At 44.8% G+C, this 22,757-nt stretch overlaps 2 protein-coding genes and 1 long non-coding RNA gene across 3 annotated transcripts; 2 read left to right on the top strand and 1 right to left on the bottom strand.

The window, feature by feature from the left end:
• Positions 1-8,388: 8,388 nt before the first annotated feature.
• On the top strand, positions 8,389-11,631 carry LOC112899132. Its single transcript, XR_003230004.1, has 2 exons — positions 8,389-10,668; positions 11,395-11,631. It is a non-coding gene; the product is annotated as an uncharacterized LOC112899132 (long non-coding RNA).
• An 858-nt stretch (positions 11,632-12,489) lies between these two features.
• On the top strand, positions 12,490-17,238 carry LOC112899299 (ras GTPase-activating protein-binding protein 1-like). Its single transcript, XM_025967715.1, has 9 exons — positions 12,490-12,685; positions 12,818-12,961; positions 13,077-13,437; positions 13,532-13,782; positions 14,304-14,463; positions 14,549-14,670; positions 14,761-14,826; positions 16,157-16,223; positions 16,614-17,238. Exons 1-9 carry the CDS (start codon positions 12,620-12,622, stop codon positions 16,871-16,873), a joined length of 1,497 nt encoding a protein of 498 aa, XP_025823500.1. The 5' UTR covers positions 12,490-12,619; the 3' UTR covers positions 16,874-17,238.
• A 925-nt stretch (positions 17,239-18,163) lies between these two features.
• On the bottom strand, positions 18,164-21,364 carry LOC112899300 (chloroplast envelope quinone oxidoreductase homolog). Its single transcript, XM_025967716.1, has 4 exons — positions 21,129-21,364; positions 20,203-20,344; positions 19,377-19,468; positions 18,164-19,160 (listed from the first exon to the last, which is right to left on the bottom strand). The coding sequence occupies exons 1-4, from the start codon at positions 21,213-21,215 to the stop codon at positions 18,468-18,470; spliced, it is 1,014 nt and encodes a 337-aa protein (XP_025823501.1). The 5' UTR covers positions 21,216-21,364; the 3' UTR covers positions 18,164-18,467.
• Positions 21,365-22,757: the final 1,393 nt, after the last annotated feature.

Genomic DNA, 22,757 nt, shown 5'->3' with positions numbered 1-22,757 from the left:
CACATGGGAGATCTCTATGTCTCCTTTAAGATTGTGATCTCTCAAGAAATGATGCCGGATATCTATGTGTTTGGTTCTAGAATGCTCACAAGGATTTTCGGCTATTTTAATGGCACTCTCATTGTCACATAGGAGTGGAATACGATTCAAGGTGTAACCGTAATCCTTTAGAGTTTGTCGCATCCACAAAAGTTGAGCACAACAATGTGCGGCTGCAACATACTCCGCTTCGGCTGTGGAAAGAGCAACGGAATTTTGTTTCTTAGATGCCCATGATACAAGGGATTTACCCAAAAATTGGCAAGTCCCGGATGTGCTTTTCCTATCAATTTTGCATCCGGCATAATCCGCATCGGAATAGCCAACTAGTTTGAAATTTGAACCTTTTGGATACCAAAGACCTAGGTGAGATGTATGAACTAAATATCTCATGATTCTTTTAACAGCTCTCAAATGACATTCCTTAGGATTTGATTGAAATCTTGCACATAAACAAACACTAAGCATAATATCGGGCCTAGATGCACAAAGGTAAAGTAGTGAGCCAATCATGGATCGATATACCTTTTGATCCACGGATTTACCTCCAATATCAAGGTCAAGATGCCCGTTTGTCCCCATGGGGGTCTTGATTGGCTTTGCGTTTTCCATGTTAAACTTCTTGAGTATGTCATGGGTGTACTTGGTTTGGCATAGGAATGTCCCTTCCTTGAGTTGCTTGACTTGAAATCCTAGGAAGAAGTTCAACTCTCCCATCATAGACATCTCAAATCGCTTAACCATTGTTTGACTAAACTCATCACAACAACCTTTGTTAGTGGAACCAAATATAATGTCATCAACATATATTTGGCAAACAAATAAATCATTACCAACTTTTCTAGTGAATAAGGTAGAGTCGGCTTTACCAATTTTAAAACCATTTTCAATGAGAAAATCCCTAAGGCATTCATACCATGCTCTAGGAGCTTGCTTAAGCCCATAGAGCGCCTTATGGAGTTTGTAAACATGGTTAGGATACGCTTCTTCCTCAAATCCCGGTGGTTGCTCTACATATACCTCTTCCTTGATTGGACCATTCAGGAATGCACTTTTGACATCCATTTGATAGAGCTTAAAATTATGGTGAGTAGCATAGGCAACAAGAATACGAATTGACTCAAGCCTAGCTACGGGAGCAAAAGTTTGGTCAAAATCCAAACCTTCAACTTGTGAGTAACCTTTTGCCACAAGTCGTGCTTTATTTCTTGTCACCACACCATTTTCATCTTGTTTGTTGCGGAACACCCATTTGGTTCCAACAACATTTTGCTTGGGTCGCTCCACCAATGACCACACTTCATTTCTTTTAAAGTTGTTGAGTTCCTCTTGCATGGCCATTACCCAATCCGCATCTTGTAGAGCATCTTCCACCTTAAGAGGTTCAAGAAAAGAAACAAAGGAGTAATGTTCACAAAAAGTAGCAACACGAGAACGAGTAGTTACTCCCTTTGCAATGTCACCAAGAATGTTGTCCACGGGGTGATCTCGTTGAACACTTTGGTGCACTCTAGGATGTGGCACTTGATTTCTTGACTCCTCTTGTTCATCATCTCTCTCTTCTTCATCTTGTTCAACACTTCCCCCTTGATCATTGCCATCTCCTTGATGATCATCATCTTGAGTTGGAGGAGATGCCTTGGTTGAAGATTGTTGACCTTGGTCATTGCTTGATTCTTGAGGACGTACATCTCCAATTGACATGTTCCTTAAAGCTTCAATTGAAGCTTCTTCATCATCTAGTTCATCAAGATCAACTTGCTCTCCTTGAGAGCCATTAGTCTCATCAAACACCACATCACATGAGATTTCAACACATCCGGAGATTTTGTTGAATACTCGATATGCACGTGAGTTTGAATCATAACCAAGTAAAAAACCTTCCATAGCTTTAGGAGCAAACTTAGAGTTCTTAGCTTTCTTGTTGAGAATATAACATTTGCTCCCAAAAACACTAAAATATGAAACATTGGGTTTGTTACCGGTGAGAAGCTCATAGGAAGTTTTCTTTAGTAGACGATGAAGATATAGTCGGTTGATGGCATGACAAGCGGTATTGACCGCTTCCGCCCAAAACCGGTCGGAAGTCTTGTACTCATCAAGCATTGTTCTTGCCAACTCAATGAGAGTGCGGTTCTTCCTCTCCGCCACCCCATTTTGTTGAGGTGCATAGGAAGCGGAGAACTCATGCTTGATTCCTTCTTCATCCAAGTAGTTATCTACTTGAGTGTTCTTGAACTCACTCCCGTTGTCGCTTCTAATCTTCTTGATCCTTAAGTTGAACTCGTTTTGAGCTCTCCTTAAGAATTTCTTGAGAACCCCTTGAGTTTCACTTTTATCATGCAAAAAGAATACCCAAGTGAAACGTGTATAATCATCAACAATGACTAAGCCATATTTGTTACCGCCGATGCTTATGTAGGCAATAGGACCAAACAAATCCATATGAAGTAGTTCCAATGGTCTACTTGTTGTCATGATGTTCTTGGTGGGATGGCTAGATCCAACTTGCTTTCCTGCTTGACATGCTCCACAAGGCCTATCTTTCTCAAATACAACATTTGTTAGTCCTACGACATGACCACCTTTTAGGAGCTTGTGAAGATTTCTCATACCAACATGGGCTAGGCGGCGATGCCACAACCAACCCATGTTGGATTTTGCAATTAAGCATGTATCAAGTTGAGCTTTATCTTTAGTGAAGTCCACTATATAAAGCTTTCCCTTTAATACACCCTTAAACGCAACCGAGCCATCACTTCTCCTATAGACGGTCACTCCTTCATCGGTAAACATACAATTGTAACCCATGTTACAAAGTTGCGACACGGATAGCAAGTTGTAATCTAGGGTTTCAACAAGAAAAACTTTTGAAATGAAGTGCTCGGAAGATATAGCAATGTTACCGAAACCCAATACTCTTCCTTGGCTATTGTCACCAAAAGAGATTAAGTCGGTAGGGTCGTCGTTCTCTTCATAAGTTGAAAACATGCTTCTTTCTCCGGTCATGTGGTTAGTGCATCCACTATCAATGATCCACTTTGATCCACCGGAGGCATAGCCCTGCAAAACAGATTTAGACTTTGTTTTTAGGTACCCAAACTTGCTTGGGTCCTCTTACATTAGTCACAAGTGATTTGGGCACCCACACACAAGTCTTTGGACTCTTGTGGTGTGGCCCAACATATTTAGCAAACACTCTTCCAAACTTGTTTCTCATAATCACATAAGATGCATTAAAGTCATAGAAATGATTAGTAGGAAGCTTTGATGCATTGGAAGAAGTGAGGCGAAAGGCTGAAATTCTGCCACCCGAGCGTTCCTGGCGGACTGTCCGCTGGGTCCTGGCGGACTGTCCGCCAGGCACTCTCGGGTGCCCAGTTCCGGAAGCAATTTTCCCATTTGTTGCTTCCCTTACAAACTTAGGAAACTCATGCCCATTGATCTTGATTCTTGCATTATGCTTTTCAAAACGTTGAAAACCAATACCATCCTTGATGTTGGGGCGTCTTGAGTTCAAGTATGCACCTCTTGCATATTTGAGTTTTTCCTCCTCAAGATCCTTCTTCTTTTGTTGTGCTTCACTTTCTAGGGATGTGATCTTGACTTTCAAGCTTTCAATCAACTTTACGTTAGTAGCACATGCATCAACATCAATATCCTTGCATCTAATGCATGATTGTGCTATGGAGAGACTAGTTGATGAGTCATGTTGAGATGTTGAGGCATTGGACAAGAAAGTGTCAAATTGCAATTCAAGGCTTTTGTTTAAGCAAATAAGTTCATCTTGAAGTGCAACATTTGCACTCTTGAGACTAGTATTAGTCTCCTTGCTTTCCACAAGTTCCTTGTCCAAGGCCTTACATTTTTCTTCTTGCTTAGTTATGAGCTCCTTGAGTTCAAGGTTTCTTTTCTTTTCAATAATGAGCAAGTTTTCTTGTTTTTCAAGGATATCATTCTTCTCATTTAGCTCTTCTATGAGTTCGTTAAACTTAGCAATAGCATTTTTATCTAGATTCTTGAACATAGCAATCATATCAATATCATTATCATTTTCATTAGAGCTACTAGATGTACTTTCATCATCACTAGTAGTATACTTAGGAGAAGAGCATGGGATGGCTTTTACCTTTCTTTTACCTCCCCTTGCCATAAGACAAGTGTGAGTGATGTTTTTCCCATCCTTGAGGTTGGGGAAGAGAGAAGTCTTGTTAAAAGCAAGTGTGGCCACATCTTCTTCATCCGAGTCGGAGCTCTCATCATCGGAGTCCCACTCCTTGCCAAGATGTGCTTCACCATTTTGTTTTTTCTTGAAGAACTTCTTGTCCTTGGTGAAGTATTTCTTCTCCTTCTTATCCTTCTTCTTCTCTTCCTTGTCTTCTTTCTTCTCATATGGGCAATTTGCAATGAAATGCCCACTCTTGCCACAATTGTAGCAATTTCTCTTTGTCCTTCTCTTGGAGCTCTCATGCCTCTTGTTGCTCTTGTAGTTGCGGTTTCTCATCAATTTGTTAAAGTTCTTCATGAGAAGAGCCATGTCATCATCATCAAGACTTGAGCTATCGCTCTCATTGTCACTTGATGAGGACTCTTGGACAACTTTCTTACTCTTTTCCTTCTTGTTTGCCTTGAGGGCAATGTCTTGTCCTCTTGAGGTTGAGGTTCCCTTGGACAAGCTCTTGACATATTTGGCCTCACTTTCCATCATCTCATGGTTGATGATCTTGCCAAGAACTTCTTCCGGTGTCATCCTTTTGTAGTTAGGGCTTTCCCTTATCATGGTACATAAGGTTATGTTTCTCACCGAAAAGGCCCTAATCATCCTCTTGACCACTTCATGGTCGGTCCACTTCTTACTTCCAAGGTTTCTCACTTGATTGATCATCTTCTTGAGCCTTGAGTACATCTCTTGGGGAGTTTCATCATCCAAGATGGCAAACCTCCCAAGTTCTCCTTCAAGCATCTCAATTCTTGCTTTCCGAATACTCTTGGTGCCTTCATGTGCCACTTTGAGAGTATCCCATATCTCTTTTGCACTTTGCAATCCATCCACTTTATCAAATTCCTCTCTACTCAAGGATGAGAGGAGGATGGTTGCGGCTTGAGCATTGCGGTGGAATAATTGTTGCATGGTTGGTCCAAAACTTTCATCATCGCTATCCGGTTGCTCAATACCTACACAAACAATCTCCCAAAGACTAGGGTGAAGAGAAAACAAGTGCCATCTCATGTTAGTCCTCCATTGGGAGTAGTTAGTTCCATCAAAGTGTGGGGGTTTTCCAAGAGAAACGGAAAGAAAATTATTGTTGGAACTCATGTTATCATAATTGAAAGGAGTGCGAGAGTAATTAGAAGTAACCGATTTCTTCTTCTTCCTTCTCTTGATGTAGATGGACCCTTCATCACTACTTGATGTTGAGGATGAGGATGACTCAATCACTATCCTTTTGCTCTTGCTCTTGCTCTTACTCTTTTTCTTGTGATCTCCACTCTTCTTGGAGCAATCGGATACATCAAACTTGGCGTTGTCGTCTTCCTTGTGTATCTCATCTTCTTTGCCCTTGTTCTTCTCAAGACTCTTGTGTGAATCTTCTCCAGCCATGATCTCCTCGAGTTGTTAGACTCAAATTTGAGGAACCACGCTCTGATACCACTTGAAAGTACGCCTAGAGGGGGGGTGAATAGGCGATCGTCGCTTAAAACCTGCACACAAAAATCTCAGCCCGAGACTGCCTGGCGGACTGTCCGCTGGGAGTGTCCGCTGGGCACATCCAACGTCCGCTGGGAGGTCTCGGGAATGGAATGTAATCTTTCGAAGAATAAAACTTGTATACCAAATTCCACTTGAATAGAAAGACTCTAATACAAGTGAGGAACACTAAATGTGGAAGCAATCTAGTTCAAAGTAAGTACACAAGTAGATCGGGCAAGAATACTAGACGAAGGTAAGAATAACAAAAACACTAGAATGAAGTAAGATAATCAAGCACAAGAGACACAAGATTTTCACCCTTGGTTCGAATCCACTCAAAGATTCTACGTCCCCGTTGAGGAGTCCACGAAGGACCGGGTTCCTCTCAACCCTTTCCTCTCTCAAGCAACCACAAAGGTCAAACTTGAGCTTTTCACTAGCAACAAGGGTAATACAAACTTCTCAATCCAACCACACCACGAGTTGGTTGTTCTTGAGCACCTCTAACCGTCTAGGAGCCAAGCTCCAAGAGTAATAGATGTGGAAAGTGTTGGAGAATGCCAAGAGATGCCCAAGAGAGGTGAATCTCTTGGGGAGAACTTGAATCTTGCTTGGATCTTGCTCAAATCAAACCCTAGGCCAAGGATTTGGAGTTGGGAAGCTAGGGTTTCACTTTGGGAAGCTTTGGAGTGCTTAGAATGTGCTTGAGACTCAGTTTCACAGGTTAGGCAAGAGTTAGGGTTCGTTTGGGTGCGAGGGAAGTATAAATAGTGCCTCACAAAAACTAGCCGTTGGGCTGTTTTTAGTGACCTGGCGGACTGTCCGCCAGGCCTGGCGGACTGTCCGCCAGGAGCTCTCGGATTTGGATAATTTGCTACGAGGCTTACACTTCGGATTTGATTTATTGGTGATCTTCCACACATTTTCCACATCCCCCTTGATAGTACGGTATACCTAAACTCAAGAAAAATATAAAACAAATAAATTTCTCCACTTGCAACTCTTTTCTTGATCCGGTACCGTTCTCCAATTTTGAATGGTCATCAGGATTCACTCCTTTTTCTTTTCTCCTTTTTGGTTTCTTTGACCCCTGCTCATTATACTCAATTGAAGCATTAGATACTCATTTAGATTGTTATTAATCACCAAAATAGGTCATTAGACCTAGATGCACTTTCAGACACGAGCGCGTGCACCGAGCGTCCACCGAGCCCATCAAGACTGCCGTCATCCACGATGTCGGTACATACAGACAGGGGTACCTCCTACTAGTGTGTCCAGCCCAAGGGGCGCAATGTTATCCGTAACCTCGCACTAAGCCTCTGGGCAACGGGGCGTACGGCCCGGGCCTGATAGCTAGGGGCACGGTCTCCGGACCTCCCCCCACGCACTAGCAGGTTCGGCGCCTCCACGTGCCCGCATGGACAGGGTGCTCAGGAATGGCTACCACGGGCTCCTGCGTGTGGAAGCCGGACCCCCCAGGGGCTTGAGCGCCAGAGCCAGCTAGGGGGGCCCGGACCTCCCATCCCTCTGGGGAGGAGGTCCGGTGCCGCCACGTGCCTCAGAGGAAGCAACCGCTAAACCAATACCGCAACGTGTCCGGAGGGTTCCAGTCTTCTGCGAGAAGCCAACTCAACTACCGCATTAAATGCGGGTGGTTGGGGTGAGTGTGCCCGAGACAGGGCATAGGCTGCCCTCTGACACGGCGGGCAGGTATGGCTGACATCACGGTAAGCCCGCCAGTTAGAGGCGGCGCGTCACGTCACGGCGCCGCGTGCGTGGGCGAGGGGCGTATGGTCACATCACAGCGACGCGTGCGTGAGCAAGGAGTCATTATGACCTGCTACAGGAAGGCCATAGCGTGCACAGCTACAGTATGCAGAGGCTATAGCACGGCGGGTTAGTGTAGCCCCTTCACCTGTCAGCGGGAGCTGACTCTACAGCAACAGCACGACTCCTTCTGCGCATGTCTGCGGCCGCAGACCCTGTGCTAGCAGGACGGCATAAGACCATATCCAGACGGAGGATACGCACGGAGGCTGATGAGAAAGATCTCAGGATCTAAGGCATTAAAGGCTCCGATGGGAACATTATTTAATATGTTGCCGGGTCCACCTGCCGGGACCCCGCTCAGTGTACGCGCTCCCCTTGAGCCTATAAAAGGGAGGGCGCGCACGTTACAAGACAAGCTTTGACAAGTCCCACGAACACAGAAGCCCTCTCAAGCTTCCTGAAGCTCACATGTCTCAAGCTTAGACACACCACTTGTGAATTTCACAGACTCTCAGAAGAGTCCACTCACATAAGGAAGTTGACACTCATAGAAGGTGAGCCTTTCCTCACAAAAACAAGCAATACAATCACACAGTGGACGTAGGGTTTTACGCTCCGGCGGCCTGAACCACTTTAAACCCTTGTGTGCTTCTCGTGATCATTCGCCTTTTGATCGAGCATTATTTGACTTCCCCCAAACTCATCCTAAACTAGAATTAGTCGGGTGCATTCCAAATCACCCGGCTGGAGAAATCCTCCGACACACGAGTTCGGCGATGACTACCGGGTGCGATTTCGCTGCCATTTTCTGTGATAATAATTTACATACAATTGCTCTACGTTCCATTACAGTAGAAGTGTTGCACTATATGTTTGTACACTCTTAGAAGCCGGCGTACCTCAGGCAGGAGAACGACAAGGCCTCGCTCCACAGCTTCAGCCCAGAGGGGCACTGTGGACGTCAAGGAGGATTTGGAGTTCTTGCTCATCGCCGCAGAGTCAACGGGCCATGGCGAGAGGGGGCCGAACAGAGACAGGGAATACCGAAATAGGGGGGAATGGGTACTGCCGCAAGCTGCTTTTCAGCAACGACGAGGCGGGGTCATCGGTGAGGGGTGCGCAGGAGGAGTCATCCACTATCACCATGTCATCATCCTTGGAAGAGGTGGACCACGTAGGGCCCTGCTCGACTACCTCAAATTCGTTCACCTGGCTGCGGCAACGTCTGCAACTACATCCGCTCCAATTCCGTCCCCTACTGTCCACAAGTGCCTCATCAATGGAGGATGCACACCAAGTGTTTGATGATTTGCCTGTGCAAAACTAACGTGTGATCTTGGCCATGGAGGTGCACGCCGTATGTTTGATGGTTTGCCTGACAAGAGGAGTCCTACTTGATGAAAACAGAAGGACACGTTCAGGCTACTTGCCTTGTCTAAGGCAATGATTACAGGTAGAATATGAATCTTATTTTTTGAAGCAATAAATTTAACAAGCTAAGATACCTTGGACATGTCCCTACGCCAGTCTTATGTCAAGTTCAGCATACTACATATCTGCATTTACAAATAGACAATGATTCTTTATCCTTTGGCTTTTATTAATCATGTCCGGATTTCTGCACAAATGTGAATAGAAGTGACTACATATGCAGCTGACAAGGAGTCCTACTTGATGAAAACAAGAAGACACATTCAGGCTATTTGCATTGCCTAATGTAATAATTCTACCTCGGATATGAATCTTATTTTTCAAGCACTAAATTTAACAAGCAAAAAGTACCTTGGACATGCGCATATGCTTTTCTTATGTCAAGTTCAGAGCAAACTACAAATTTGCATTGACAAAGGAAAAATGATTCTTTATTCTCTGGCCTTTACGATTAAGCTGACCGTATGTGTTTGTGACATCGTGTAGTCTAATATAACCATACTTCTCACCATACTATTATGGATTTTCTAGCCTGGATCAATACCACTAGCTGTAGCTAAAGATGGTTTGCCACACCCTCACAGGTGAAATCAACAAACACAATCATTATGCTTCTTGCTCCTTCTGCTAAATGCTCTTATATATCTGCAGAAGAATACTCAAGCATTTGACATTTATGATTTATCTCTATTAAAAGCTCTTACATAACTGCATGTGAATACTCAACCACTTGACATGTTCCCTTTAATATCGCAAGGAAATAAAATTTCAGTTGTCATATTTGATTTGTTAATTTTGACATAGATATTATTGATTTACTTTCCAATTGGTTACAAGGCTCTTTGAGATAAAGCTCTGCACAAGATCTTTTTCCTATGATGATGTACTACTAGCTTTTGTGGTGGCTGCTTACAATCGAGCTGTTGTGCTTTCTGTGTAATGACACACCCCTGTATTGATGGCTAAAAGTTCTTATGTTTTTAGTTCCTGCTCATTTTTTTTCTTCCTTTCTTTTTTTTTCCCACCACTTCATTCATTCCTATTTACTTCAGTTAGCATGATCTATATACCTCCCTAATGCAGTATGATACGAGTAGTGTTTTCGATGTGTATAGTGTACCAAAGAAAAAAATAGCTGATTGCAAGCTGACAGTTATGAAGCTACTCTTGTGGTGTTCAGGTTTTGCAGCATCTCACTCTCACCTTAAGCGAGGAGAAGAATCCTTTTTTTAGGAAAACTTTTTTTTATTCTATTACCAATTCATTGCTTCTTTGTTTATGCCAAGACTAATGCTTCTGTGTTTTGCTTTGTGGTTTAATTGATTTTGATATATTTTTTTAATACGAAAGAGTATATGAAATATATATTCTCTTTCTTTACCTGACAACAATTATTGCCTCCTTTTGACAATTTATTTGATGTATCTGTTGCTTCTTGCAATTTTGATTCTACTACCTCCACTAATCTATGAGTTATGTACTCTAAATTTTGTACAACTATATGCAACTTTTACATTAATTTACACCTTGATTGATTGATTTGGTTTCTGCAGGTTGCGTGGCTCATCTTGAAGAATATAGTCTACTAAACTAAATATACAAGGTACGTTGCCAATCGACACAATCCTTACATACCTTCTTTTTTATAGGTGTTGGTGCAAATAAAGGCATTCAAATGGCCATGATGATGGAATGACAAGGGACAGGGAAATGCCTACATGGCTCAGTTTGAGGTAAATAAAAACAATTGTTCCTCTGATACTCTTTTGCCACATTCACAGCCCTTATATGAAATGAAGCTTCACAACACTTAGTTCACCATATTTTTACTCACCTCAAGCCTATACCAGGTCATGGTCAACTATTCAGTGCTCCATCATCATAGCAGCCAGTACCCTTAAGGAAAAAAGTTGAACACTTCCTGCGCATACTTTCATACCGGTTACTTGACGCACTATTATCACCAACAATGGACAGTAGCATTATGGATATGCATGCCTGTCTTAAGAAACTCATTTAGTTTCAGAACTCACAACTCATTCTTATATCACCTGCTAGCACCGTATGCACCGTACTTTGCTAGAATTTTTAAAAAACCTTGGGGCGCCATCAAATCTTTCATCAACAATAAAAAATCGCAGTATCGATCAGCTGCAGACAAAAATATCCTACCCATGTTTATTCATCATCAACAGAATCAGAGGCATGTTCTTCAATTTGTATGGTACCAAAAAAATGCTAATTCAAATTATTTTTCCAATCATCTCAGCTCTGATGCACACAATCTTTACTATAATTTTTTTCTTCCAATTTCTTTTATCAGGAAACATACCCTACCTCAAAATGCATCTTAAAAAAGAAATATACAAACTACAAACTACATTTGCCTCATAGCTAATCACAATTTAGAATCATGACATCAATATCTAATCCCTTCCAGTTGCGATTTCCCCACGCAGGAACTAAAACCGGAAGACCACCCTTGAAGCAAAGCAAAAGACTCCACACTTGATTCTGGCTTCTACCGATTAATAACATAGGCTCCTATGTATTCATATATAGCATAAATAAATGTACCTTGATGTTGTAAAGTTGATGTCAATGTAACTACTCCCTCCGTCGTGTATTGTAGGGCATTGTAGCAATTTTATGATAGATTAAGGAGACGAGAAAATAATGCATGTATCCCCGTTTAATACCTTGTTTGGTTATCATTTTGCTGATTTCATGACTGGCTGCCTTGTATTTGGATACAAATTTCAATATCTTGTATTTTTTCAATATCTTATATTTCAGGACGGATGGAGTATATTAATAAAATAAATTCCATTACAGCATGGGCGCGCCCAGGCGCAAAGTACTGGTACAACAAAAACTGAGATACGAACGGTAGCTACGAGCTAGCTTTCCTTCTGCCTCACAAGCTGTATTGATTGCTGGTAGTTCTAGTACGCTCTCCATCATACAATTATTTTTGTTTGTTATTAAAGCAGTGATAGTGACTATACATAGTTTGTAATAGAGCCATGGATCGGCAACCAGAATCATGAAACAAGCATAAGGAGAGATCGTCCATGCGGCTCCTGCCATCCACTAGCTCGCGAGTCTAAAGAGCTCAAGAGCTGGCTCGATCTATTAACGAGCCAAACCAAGCCGTTATTTTTGCTCATTTTATTAACAAGCCGAGCCAAGCTTGCTTATTAGGCTAACGAGCCAAGCCAAACTCTCTGGTTAGGCTAACGAGCCGGGCCGAGCTGAGCCAGCTGGCGTCCAGTCCTAGACTCACACGCCCCCGCAGCCGGTGCAGTCCCGAATCGGGATCACGCGCCAGGCAGCCCAAATCGGACGGAAAACCACGGTGAAAACGCGCGCCGCAACCAAACCACTCGACCCGTCCCGGCCCGTCGCATCACGGCCCCAAGTACCCAGCGGCCCAGCAGCCCTCACGCCGCGCGACCCCAGGGGCTCGCCTCGCCTCGCACGTGCCGCTGCCCCCGACCCGCGGCCGTATAACCCCCAGCCGCCGCCGCCGCATCCCCGCTTCCCTTTCCATCCCTTTCTCCCCCGCCCGCTCTCTCGCCAGCTTTGCGGGAAACGAGACGCCAGCAGACAAACCCCTCCCTCCGCCTCGCTCCCCCACCTCCCCTCCCTCCCTCCCCAAAACCCTAACCCATCCTCCCCCCGATGGCGTCGCCGCCGCCGCCGCCCGCCGGAGCCGCCGCGCCCGGATCGCCGCCGCCGGCGCAAGTGGTAAGCCTCCCCCCTCCCGCTCCCGCACCCCCCGATCCGTCCGCCGCCGGGGCCGGGCTCGCTCGCCGGATCCGCACTGATCAGATTCCTTCCGCGTGTTCCGTCGATGGGGCGTGTTTTGTGCGCGCGCAGGTGGGCAACGCATTCGTGAACCAGTACTACAACATCCTGCACCAGTCGCCGGAGCTCGTCCACCGCTTCTACCAGGACGCCAGCCGCCTCGGCCGGCCCGCCGGCGCCGGCGCCGACGGCATGGACACCGTCACCACCATGGACGTAAGCCCCTCGGCACCGCCGCTCTCCCCGCGGCCCAGATCTGGGCTTAGTTCTCACCCCGAGGTATGGGGGGTTTTCTGGTGGTGGCGCGCGCCCCTGATCTCTGACCCCGCAGGCGATTAGCGACAAGATCGTGTCCATGGGCATCACGCGCGCGGAGATCAAGGCGGTGGACGCGCAGGAGTCGCTCTGCGGCGGCGTCACCGTGCTCGTCATGGGCCACCTCACGGGGAGGACCGGCGTCGGCCGCGACTTCGTGCAGTCCTTCTTCCTCGCGCCGCAGGAGAAGGGCTACTTCGTGCTCAACGACATACTGCGCTACGTCGGGGACGGGGAGGGGGAGGAGGGGGCCGGGCACCCGCCGCCGCCGCAGCAGCCGGCGCTGGTGGCCATCGCGGACGCGGAGGCTGCCCCTGCAGCAGTCCTGGCCAACGGTACTGTCGGGGGAGACAATGAGACCGTGCCTCGCGAACAGGGTGTGTTGCCATCAAGCATCTATGCAACTTTTCTGCACCTGTGATGTGTATTATGTTGTGTTTTGATTGCTTGTGTTTGTCTGTTTCTTTGTAGATTTCTTTGTAGATGCTTCGCCGCAGCCCGAGCTGCATGCAGCTGAGCCTGCACCTCCTGTTCAGGAGGAGGAAGATCTCAACGGGGAGGAGGTTTACAACCCGCCGATTGAAGTGGAGAAACCTGTTGTTAAGGAAACACTGGTTGCTGAGGTCATAAATGAAGTACCGAATAATGTAGCAGTGGCTGCGCCAAGTTCGTCTCCCCCTGTACCGACTGAGGAGGCCCCAAAGAAGTCATATGCTTCAATTGTAGGTTTCTGAAAGCTTTTCTCTTCCTTGCATCATGCTGAACATCACATGAAATTCATAAGTCTAACTGCATACCATGCGAGGCAAAATTTAATTTTTCAATTCTTTCTGTAATTTGTCCTTATGCTTTATAACATTGGAGCAATTATGTGTTGGCAATGGAGAGTATTTTACTAGATTCCCATGTTGTCTGGTACATGGAGGCTAAACATTCACAACTTATGAATGATGTAACACACTGCACAATAAATCTTAGCGTCAATGCTACATTAAATGATTTATGAATGATGTAACACACTGCACAATAAATCTTCTAAACTGTTTTTTAGGTGGGAACATGAATGGAAATGTGGATATTTTAATGCTGATTCTTGCTGTCAGATTGTTTGACTTCTAACTGTTGTCTTTTGGTAAAGATTTTTTCAAGGCTTTCTTGGTTTGGTTGTGACTTAATTGGGTTATGGGTAGTATGTTAAGACTATGATTATCATCATCATGACATTTTTGTTGTTATGCTCTAGGTAAAAGTCATGAAAGAATATCGACCTCCAGCTCCTGCAGTTCCTTCCAGGCCTGCACCCCAAAAACCAGAGAAACAAGCCCCTCCTGCACCTGCTTTGGTCGCTGATGCTCCAGCTTTCAGTCCTAACACTCAGGGTGGCAGCTTTCAAGATCCAGAAGGTATCATCAAAACCCAAACCTGCAGCTAAAGAGCTTATTTATTTCAGTTGACTCCATCTGACATTCTTTCAAATCATCTTCAAAGTTGATGCACATGCCATATATGTGCGGAATCTGCCTTTAAACGCCACACCACAACAATTAGAAGAAGAATTCAAGCGATTTGGCACCATTAAGTATGAAGGCATTCAAGTTAGAAGCAACAAGGTACTTGTTTTTCTTCTCAAAATTATTTTAAGAGTCTTCAGTGAGCCTAATGCTCAAATTGATCTTTCTATTTCTGTCGAGGAAACACAGATCCAAGGGTTTTGTTATGGCTTTGTAGAATTTGACGATGCCAGTGCAGTCCAAACTGCAATAGAGGTAATCTTACATTGTACTCTGATTGCTTTTTTAATCTGTGGTATTCTTCAGTGAGCTAGTCAGTTTAATTCTGTATGCCCTGTTCTCATGTCAGTTTGTTTAATGATTATAGAGTAATTGTATAAGGTTTGTGTAACTTGTGAATTAGTTACCTTGCAGTAATTTTGTATTCCTTAATAAAAGAGTTCTGATAGTTTAGTTATGTGGGAGAGATGTTTGTGGGGGCCATATATATGATATATTTGGTAGTCGGGTACATTCATGGCCTTTAGTATCTTCCAGATGTTAATCATCCTTGAGCTACTATCTTTTAATTACAGGTACTGTGATACATATGCTAATTGACTCTGCAGTATCACAGACGATGTCTTTTCTTTCTAAGTTATTTTCATCTAGGGAACTTCTATGGTAGGTTCTCCTTGTTCTAGTGGTCTATTAGTATACTAAGATAAAATGCTATACTTGTTTGGAATCGCATCCAGCACCCCAATTCTGGGTCAAACTATGGAGCGATCCAGCCCCTCTTATCATTTTTTTGTTGTGTTGGTTGTACCCTCATTGTTGTGAACCGACCCATTGGTGCAGATAAGTGCTGTTGGAATGCTATCTCTGAAATAATTTATTTTCGCTTTGCTGATGCTGTTACCCTTTACAGTGCTATGTGCCTTCTGGTTGCTTCGTCTTGTTAAGAACATATAGATTATTAAATTTTCCCAAGTCTTATATCTGTTGTCACGCTGAATATCTCCACCAAAGCACAGAGCCTCCCCCATGCACAAGCCTCTACTACCTACTGTGTCCACAATCTTAGAATATGGCACTTTCATTACAATGTTGGTTGTGTGGGTTCACTGGTGCATTGCTGGAGCTTAGTCTTCAGAACCTGGTAGGCTTTGTTTTTATTTTGGTTGCGTATTTCCTTTTTCTTCTGGTGCATATATTCTAAACTATTCAGTGTGTGGACTCTGGGCTGTACTCCCTCTTTCATGAATTATTTGACGTTTTAGAAATGGAGTGAGTAGCCATTTTGTTTCTATAATGAAATGAGATGCAACACTCCTGCTTGTTTGTGAAAAAATGGCAGTGAGTAGCTAGACTCTCCTGCTTGTTTGAGAAAAAATGGCAGTGTCATTACGTTTATTTAGTGTCTTTATCTTATGTATATACATTTTGAGTATTTTTTATTTCTTCTGCTCAGAGGTGTGGATTCGGGTCTGGTCATCTTGTAGGGTGCCTGGATGTTGTGGAACTCCGCAATTTTGAATATGAATGCTGTGTTTATGTTGCATGCATGAATGATACTTTACCTGACAATAACTTGTGATTGCAGGCTTCTCCTGTCATGATTGGTGAACGGCAATGTTATGTTGAAGAGAAAAGAACTACTGGTTCTCGTGGTAAGTCCATCTAATTATTTGCCATTATGTGCTATGTAAAGCATAAAGACTGCTTGTGGAATGCCAGTTTGTTTATTTCGAAAAATATTATGTATTTGTTTATGCGTTCTTTTGAATTGCAATTATAACAGAAAGCAAAAGCATAGCTGTGGCAGGTGTCATTCTAGGATGTAGCTGAATAGAATAAAATAGAATAAAATAATAGGGTACCACTTGTTTTGGTCATCTGCTATGGAAAAGTATATCATTTCTCTAGCAGTAATTACTTTTAAAAATTGAAGTTCTCATGTGTAGGACCATGTTTGAGCTACATTTTCCTTGGTCATGATGACTGCTTGTCACCTTTTTTTGTCTTTTGATGTCAGCTGACACGAATTTTTCTGACTTCAGGCAGTAGCAGAGGAGGAAGATTTGCACCAGGTAGAGGTGGTAACTTCCGAGGCGAAGGCCTTAGAGGCCGTGGTACTTACAATGGAGGCAGAGGCTACGGGAGGGGCGAGTTTAATTATCGATCCGATTATGGCGGCCGAGGTGGTGGCAGGGGTGGCTCATCACGCGGAGAAGTTGGCTATCAGCGGGTTGACCACTCTGGTACCGCTGGTGGTCGTGGTGCCCGGGCGCCATCCGCCGCTACCGCGGCCGCGAAATGAGTTTTTGGTAGCTGTTGGTCGGTAATAGTTCAGAGTTCTATGGCCACCATCATGGTTGACCAAAAGAGTGGCAGGTGGGGTGGATTTGGGTTCATGTGAGGTTTATCAGCAAAAGTCGGGTCATAAATTGATGCTTATCCTTGTTTTGTGGCAAGGTAAAGCAGTGGTTATATCGGTTACTAATTGTAGAATATACGTCTATTGAGATGTAGTCCTAGTATGTTTGGCTTCGTCGAGCAGCTGATTTGTGTTTTCCTGTTTTTTTTACTTGTTCCCAAATTAGAGGGGTTGATTTGAGGTGCCAGTGATTTATAGTTTTTGTTGACTGTTATAAAAATATAAGTTATGGTTTAGAGCTCAGATAAGTTTCTTATTTCTGGAATCTGCCAATGCTAGCGCATGCTCTCTTCTCAAGTCTGGGGAATGTCTGTTGCTTTCTAGTCACATTGCAACATGATAGGTGTGTGGATAGCAGTCGGAATATGGTTTGTAGACTAGAGATTTAGTTAATCTCTGAACAATTTTTTTTTATTTCAACACCTTATTGTTAATACCAGTTAATCTATCCTCATTTGAAAACCTTTGTCTCAATCGAATAAAGCTTTCTTGTGAAATACCCAAACGTGCCTTGTCGTCGTCCTCTAAGCAGGCGGCAAATATTGCTCCAAAAGGTTGTGAGCTACAGATTGTACGAATCATTCATTGAAAGTTGAAACGCTATAGTTGTCCATTTGGTTTTGAGCCATTTTCGTGCATTCAAGCCCTAGAAGTTTAAATGTATTTTCCTTCGTGTTATATCTTTTACCGCGAAAATTATACCATAGTTATCTACTTATATGTAGGTTTACTACTTCTACTTGGGTTTACCTTGTCAACCCAATTACTAGCCCTGTTAATTTGCTTCCTTCGCCCCTTGAACTAGGGCAGTTGTTCAATTCAACCCTTTTAGTTACAAAACTTCTTTTTTTTTTTAGATTTCCTAATCTCTCTCTTTGAAGTGCTGAAATCGTACCCGCTCTTCTGGCAATAATCCTACTTGCCAGTGTTAGCCGTGAAATTTTGACTGCGAAGAAATTAAACCGAGAAACGAAATAGGCCTGCTATTTTGCCGTTCATTCACACGAAGTTAAATGATTTGTAATGTTAGAATGTCACGTTACCAAGTATTTCGTGCCGTGCCAACTACGATGTTCCGCAAGAAATTTCATTCACAAGCACATTTTATTTAAGGCATCAAGTATGTCGTGCCGTGCCAACTATCTGCAAAATATCCACCAAAAAGTCCCATGCTAACACCCAAAAGAAAAACAAGTCTAATAGACCGGAACATGTTCTGCGAGATACTACGATGCGAAAACAAGTCTAATGATCAACTGTGCAAATCCACAACCCCCAACCTGCTCGAGAAACTCATCATCCTCACAAGCAAAAACAAGAAACAAGCACAATCCTATAAACATCTATCCTCACACCAATATTCTGTACGACGAAGCCATACCCAGACACCCTGCTACTACTTGTCCGTCAACCCTGTAATGTCTATAGCCAGCTACCTTATACTTCTCCCTGCTGTTGTTAATGGTGGTATAACCGATCAGCCTTCCATCTGGACGATGATCTTGCCTGTGGCGTGGCCCTCGATGCTCTTCCCCCAAGCCTTGCTGGCCTCGCTCAGCGGGAACCTGGAGTCGATCAGCGTCTTCATCTTGCCATCCTTCAGCAGCCCGACCAGGAACTCCAGGTCAGCCTTGTTAGGAGACAGGAGCAGGGGCACCAGCCGCTTGCTGGCGAACGTCACCTTGTGCAGCGCCGACTTGAGGATGGCGGTGAAGTTCGGGGTGATGTCGATAACCCTCCCGGTGTTGGCAAGAACGGGCTCGAACGTCAACCAGCTGATCCCAACTGTGCAGTGGACGACGCCATCGTACTTCTTCCCTGACGGGCTCTGCAGGCTGGCGCCCTCCGCCGTCCTGTAGTCGAGCACCTCGTCCGCGCCCAGGCTCTTCACCAGCTCCACATTGCGCGCGCCACAGGTGGCAGTGACGTGGAGACCTGCCAGCTTTGCGAGCTGCACGGCGTAGAGCCCGACACCACCCGATGCTGCGGTGATCAGCACATTTAAGGGCCTGCCAGTTCCGTCAAACTTGGCGCCAATGGTCCTCAAAGCCTGGAGCGCAGTGCCGGCTGCGATGGGCAGCCCTGCGCCTTCAGCAGCGGACACCTGAGGAGGCCTCTTGACGGTCAGATTTTCAGATGCCACAGCGTACTCCGCAAGTCCACCTCCATACTGTTAAAATGGCACAGTGTTAACATGAGTTAGAACATAACTTCACCTTCCAAAAAATATGAAGCCATATTGAAAACATCAACATATCTAGCAATCCGATATACAGCTTCAAACTACTAAAAAGTGCATCACATGCGACAATGCCTTTGGGAATTGAGTTGATGTCTTAGAACTTAAAATAACATAGTGGTATTAGCAGGAGTGAAGCGTGCTTACAAATGAGTTCAGCATGGCAACAACTTGATCTCCAGCCTGGAATCCATTGACTCCTGGACCGACATCAACCACAACTCCTGCCACATCAGTCACTGCAGAAGGTGGAGGAGGGATTAGCAGAACTGATTATGTAATTTCTCAAAATACTGTATGAAAGGATCCACATGATAGGATAGTATTATCATATTACTGCACACAGAAACGAGGCCGCCACAGGACAACTACAGGTTGCATGAGCAGAGAACCAGCAAAGTATCCCACAGAACTCACACCCTTCATCCGGATGCAGCTAGTAAAGAAAAGTGGCTATTGCTCATTTGTTAATATAAGGTTCTTTCCAAGAAGCCAAAAGATGCAACAGCCTTAAAGAAGTTGAAGAAAGCATTACCCTTTAGTGTTTGCTCAGTTTCTCTTTTATGATACAAATTTCTATGCTCAGGATTTTTTCATAAACACAAAAAGGGTGAAACAGACACTAATAATGTAATAGTGGAGTACAATCACAATAATATGTAAGTGGAACCAGGTTCCTAAATTACATGGGCAAAGCAATGTTTGATACCTCTGTCAGGGTACACATCATCATTACCAGTCATCAGAAATGAGAAAGAACATAAATAGTACTCACACAAGCTCAAGTTAGACCCAAACATAAACATAATAGACTTACATAATAACAATGAACAACCACATATTGATTTGTAAAAGAGGGTGAACTAACAGATACAGTGAAAAAAATGGCCAATTGTTGGTCCAAGTCAAATTCAGCCACCAGTACCAAACGAGCGCATGAGGCCCAATGACAGCGAGGAATAAGGATGATTACCTGGGATAAAAGGCAGTTTGCGAGGCAGGAAAGGGCGTAGCATCCCTTTCTGTACCTTCCAGTCCACCGGATTGATGCTTGCTGCTTCCAGCTTCAGCAGAAGCTCATTCTTCTTTGCCGCAGGGACAGGAACTTCCACAAGCTGCATTAGAGACATTTCAGAATTAGTAGAGAGATGACTTTATTTTGAATTAAAGATAGATAGAGACCTTTTCAAAATTTTGGTGACTATGTAGCAACAGAATCAAAAGTTGAGGAATCAACTAAATTCCCCTCATCAAATTAGTTTTCCCGTGTGTGTATAACCAATCATCAGCAAGAGAGTAACAGACCCAATTCACTACGAGGGACTAGTCATCAGCGAGCCACACAATTGGTTATTCGATGTGGGCCACAAACTGTAGCAGATTAGCGTTGTTCCTCTAAACCTGATGACTGCTTCGTGGGCGCGATAGGACGGGAAGATAACCTGCAAGGCTCTTCTCTGCAGAAAAAGAAGAAAAAAAGCATGTATTGCGCAATCCGACTGCGACGTCGTTCAGCCATCTACTAGCGCTACACGCTTGGCCTCATGCAAGCCGCAATATAGAAAGACGACGCTATTAGTAGCACGGCAGAATCTGGTCAACCGACTGCGATTTTCCAAACAGGGGACAAGGGCCGCGGCAACTGACCAACTAGTTAGCAGCTAGCACTAAAAAAAAACCAACCAGCCATCACGCGAAGCGCCTCCTGATTGCGAGCGCCGATCCGGTCGTATTATTAGCTAAAACCAACAGGGGCCATGACCTGCCACATCCACCAATTGAATAATCTCGCCATCCTCAGCACTAAGGAATCACTAATCCGCGGCCGCGCTTCATTAGAAAGCTAGCAGGGGTTGGGTGGGTCGGGGGAACAGGAGGAAGCGGCCGGGGTGCGGTTACCTTGAGGCCCGCGGCGCCCCTGCCGCAGGCGTCGTACTGCACGGCCCGCATCGTCGCGGGGACCTTCGTCGCGGCGGCGGTTGCCATCGGGGGAGGGAAGAGCAGCGTCGGCGTGAGGGGGACGGTGGGGACAAGGATGGGGTTGAGGGGAAGGGGGTCGGTTGGTTGATTCGCTCAGTGGCTTCTCGGCGTACACGCCCGCACGGTCTTCTCGTGTTCTCCTCTGCTTCCGTGTGTGGGGGCGAGGAGGATATATATACGCGACGCGAGGAGGGGTTTGACGCGTGGGCCCCGCGGTGCCAGCGAGAGAGATGGGTGCTGGAGTGGCGCGCGGGGACGCGGCGCGGAAGCCGGAAGGGTCGGGTCGTTCGAGAAGGTTCGGGGAAGGGGAGGACGGCGCCGTCACGGCTGTCCGCCTGTCCCTGTGAAAATGTGGGCAAGCTCAGGCGCCGCCCGCGTGGGCGGGGAACGGCCGGGGAAAGGCTTGCTTTCCCGACCGGGGAGAGGGTGCGTCAGGGCCGACGCGGGCCAGCAGGCCGCAGAGGGCCACGCCGCCCGGCCCCGGGTTAGCTTTGTCCGGCGGCAACCGCGCACACGGCGGCGTCGTCGCTGGCTCGACGCTCGACTTTTTTTTGAAAAAAAAAATAAAAAATTAAATTTGAAAAAATGGTGCCGATTCGTAAATTTTCGAAGAATGGGTACCTCCCGTCTGAATAACAGGAGGTGTGGGACCGGGGACCTCCGCCCATCCAACGGACGGGAGGTCCCAAAACTTCTTCCAGGCCCTCTCGAGGGTCTCTTTGCGAATAAGAAATTTTTTTTATTCGTGAAGAGGTCCCTGAGGCATCCCGCCCGCCGACGGCCGGGAGGTGCCCACTTTCTTATTTTTTGTTGGAATTTATATTTTACAAACTATTTAAAATTCATACTTTTTTCAAATACAAGATTTATTCGTCGTACTCTTTTGTATACATATAAAATTTTAGTTCAATTTTACGAAGAAGAAATAAGTGATATGCAAAATTTTAGTTCAATTTTTCAAATACAAGATTTATTCGTCATACGCTCCGGCCCAAGCCTCCAGCGACGGGCCTCCGCTACGCTACGAAAACTCGGCCTTCTCTGAATTTGGATCACATATCAACAATGTATATGCAAAATTTTCCCACAACAGCATGTGTAAAGGTTATCTGTGCTATGTATGTTATGTAGAAACATATAGAAATAAGTGATAGCTTTGTAGAACATTATGCACTATTTTTATTCATTATTACCAATAGTTTTGCTTAATATGCTGCTACTCGATGTGAAGTATTTTTTGGACAGCAAGATGTCCGACAATACAGATTGGAATGAGGAGAACACTAAGCTTTTGTGTGAGTTGTTTGCTGAACAAGTGACGGCACACAATCGCAGTGGCACTCACCTTAACAAGAGTGGCTACAAGAATGTGATCGAAAAATTTAAGGACAAGACCGAGTTGAATTATTCCAAAATGCAGTTCAAAAATAAATGGGATAAGATGAGAAGAGAGTATGCCAATTGGAAAAGATTGGTTAAGGAAACCGGATTAGGATGGGACAATGAGAAGAAAACCTATAAAGCACCAGATAGTAGGTGGAAGCAGCT

The sequence above is a fragment of the Panicum hallii genome, chromosome 7 (genome assembly GCF_002211085.1).
Source record: "Panicum hallii strain FIL2 chromosome 7, PHallii_v3.1, whole genome shotgun sequence".
NCBI lineage: Eukaryota > Viridiplantae > Streptophyta > Magnoliopsida > Poales > Poaceae > Panicum > Panicum hallii.
Note: the sequence above shows the minus strand (reverse complement) of the source record. Positions and strands in the feature narration are given on the sequence as shown.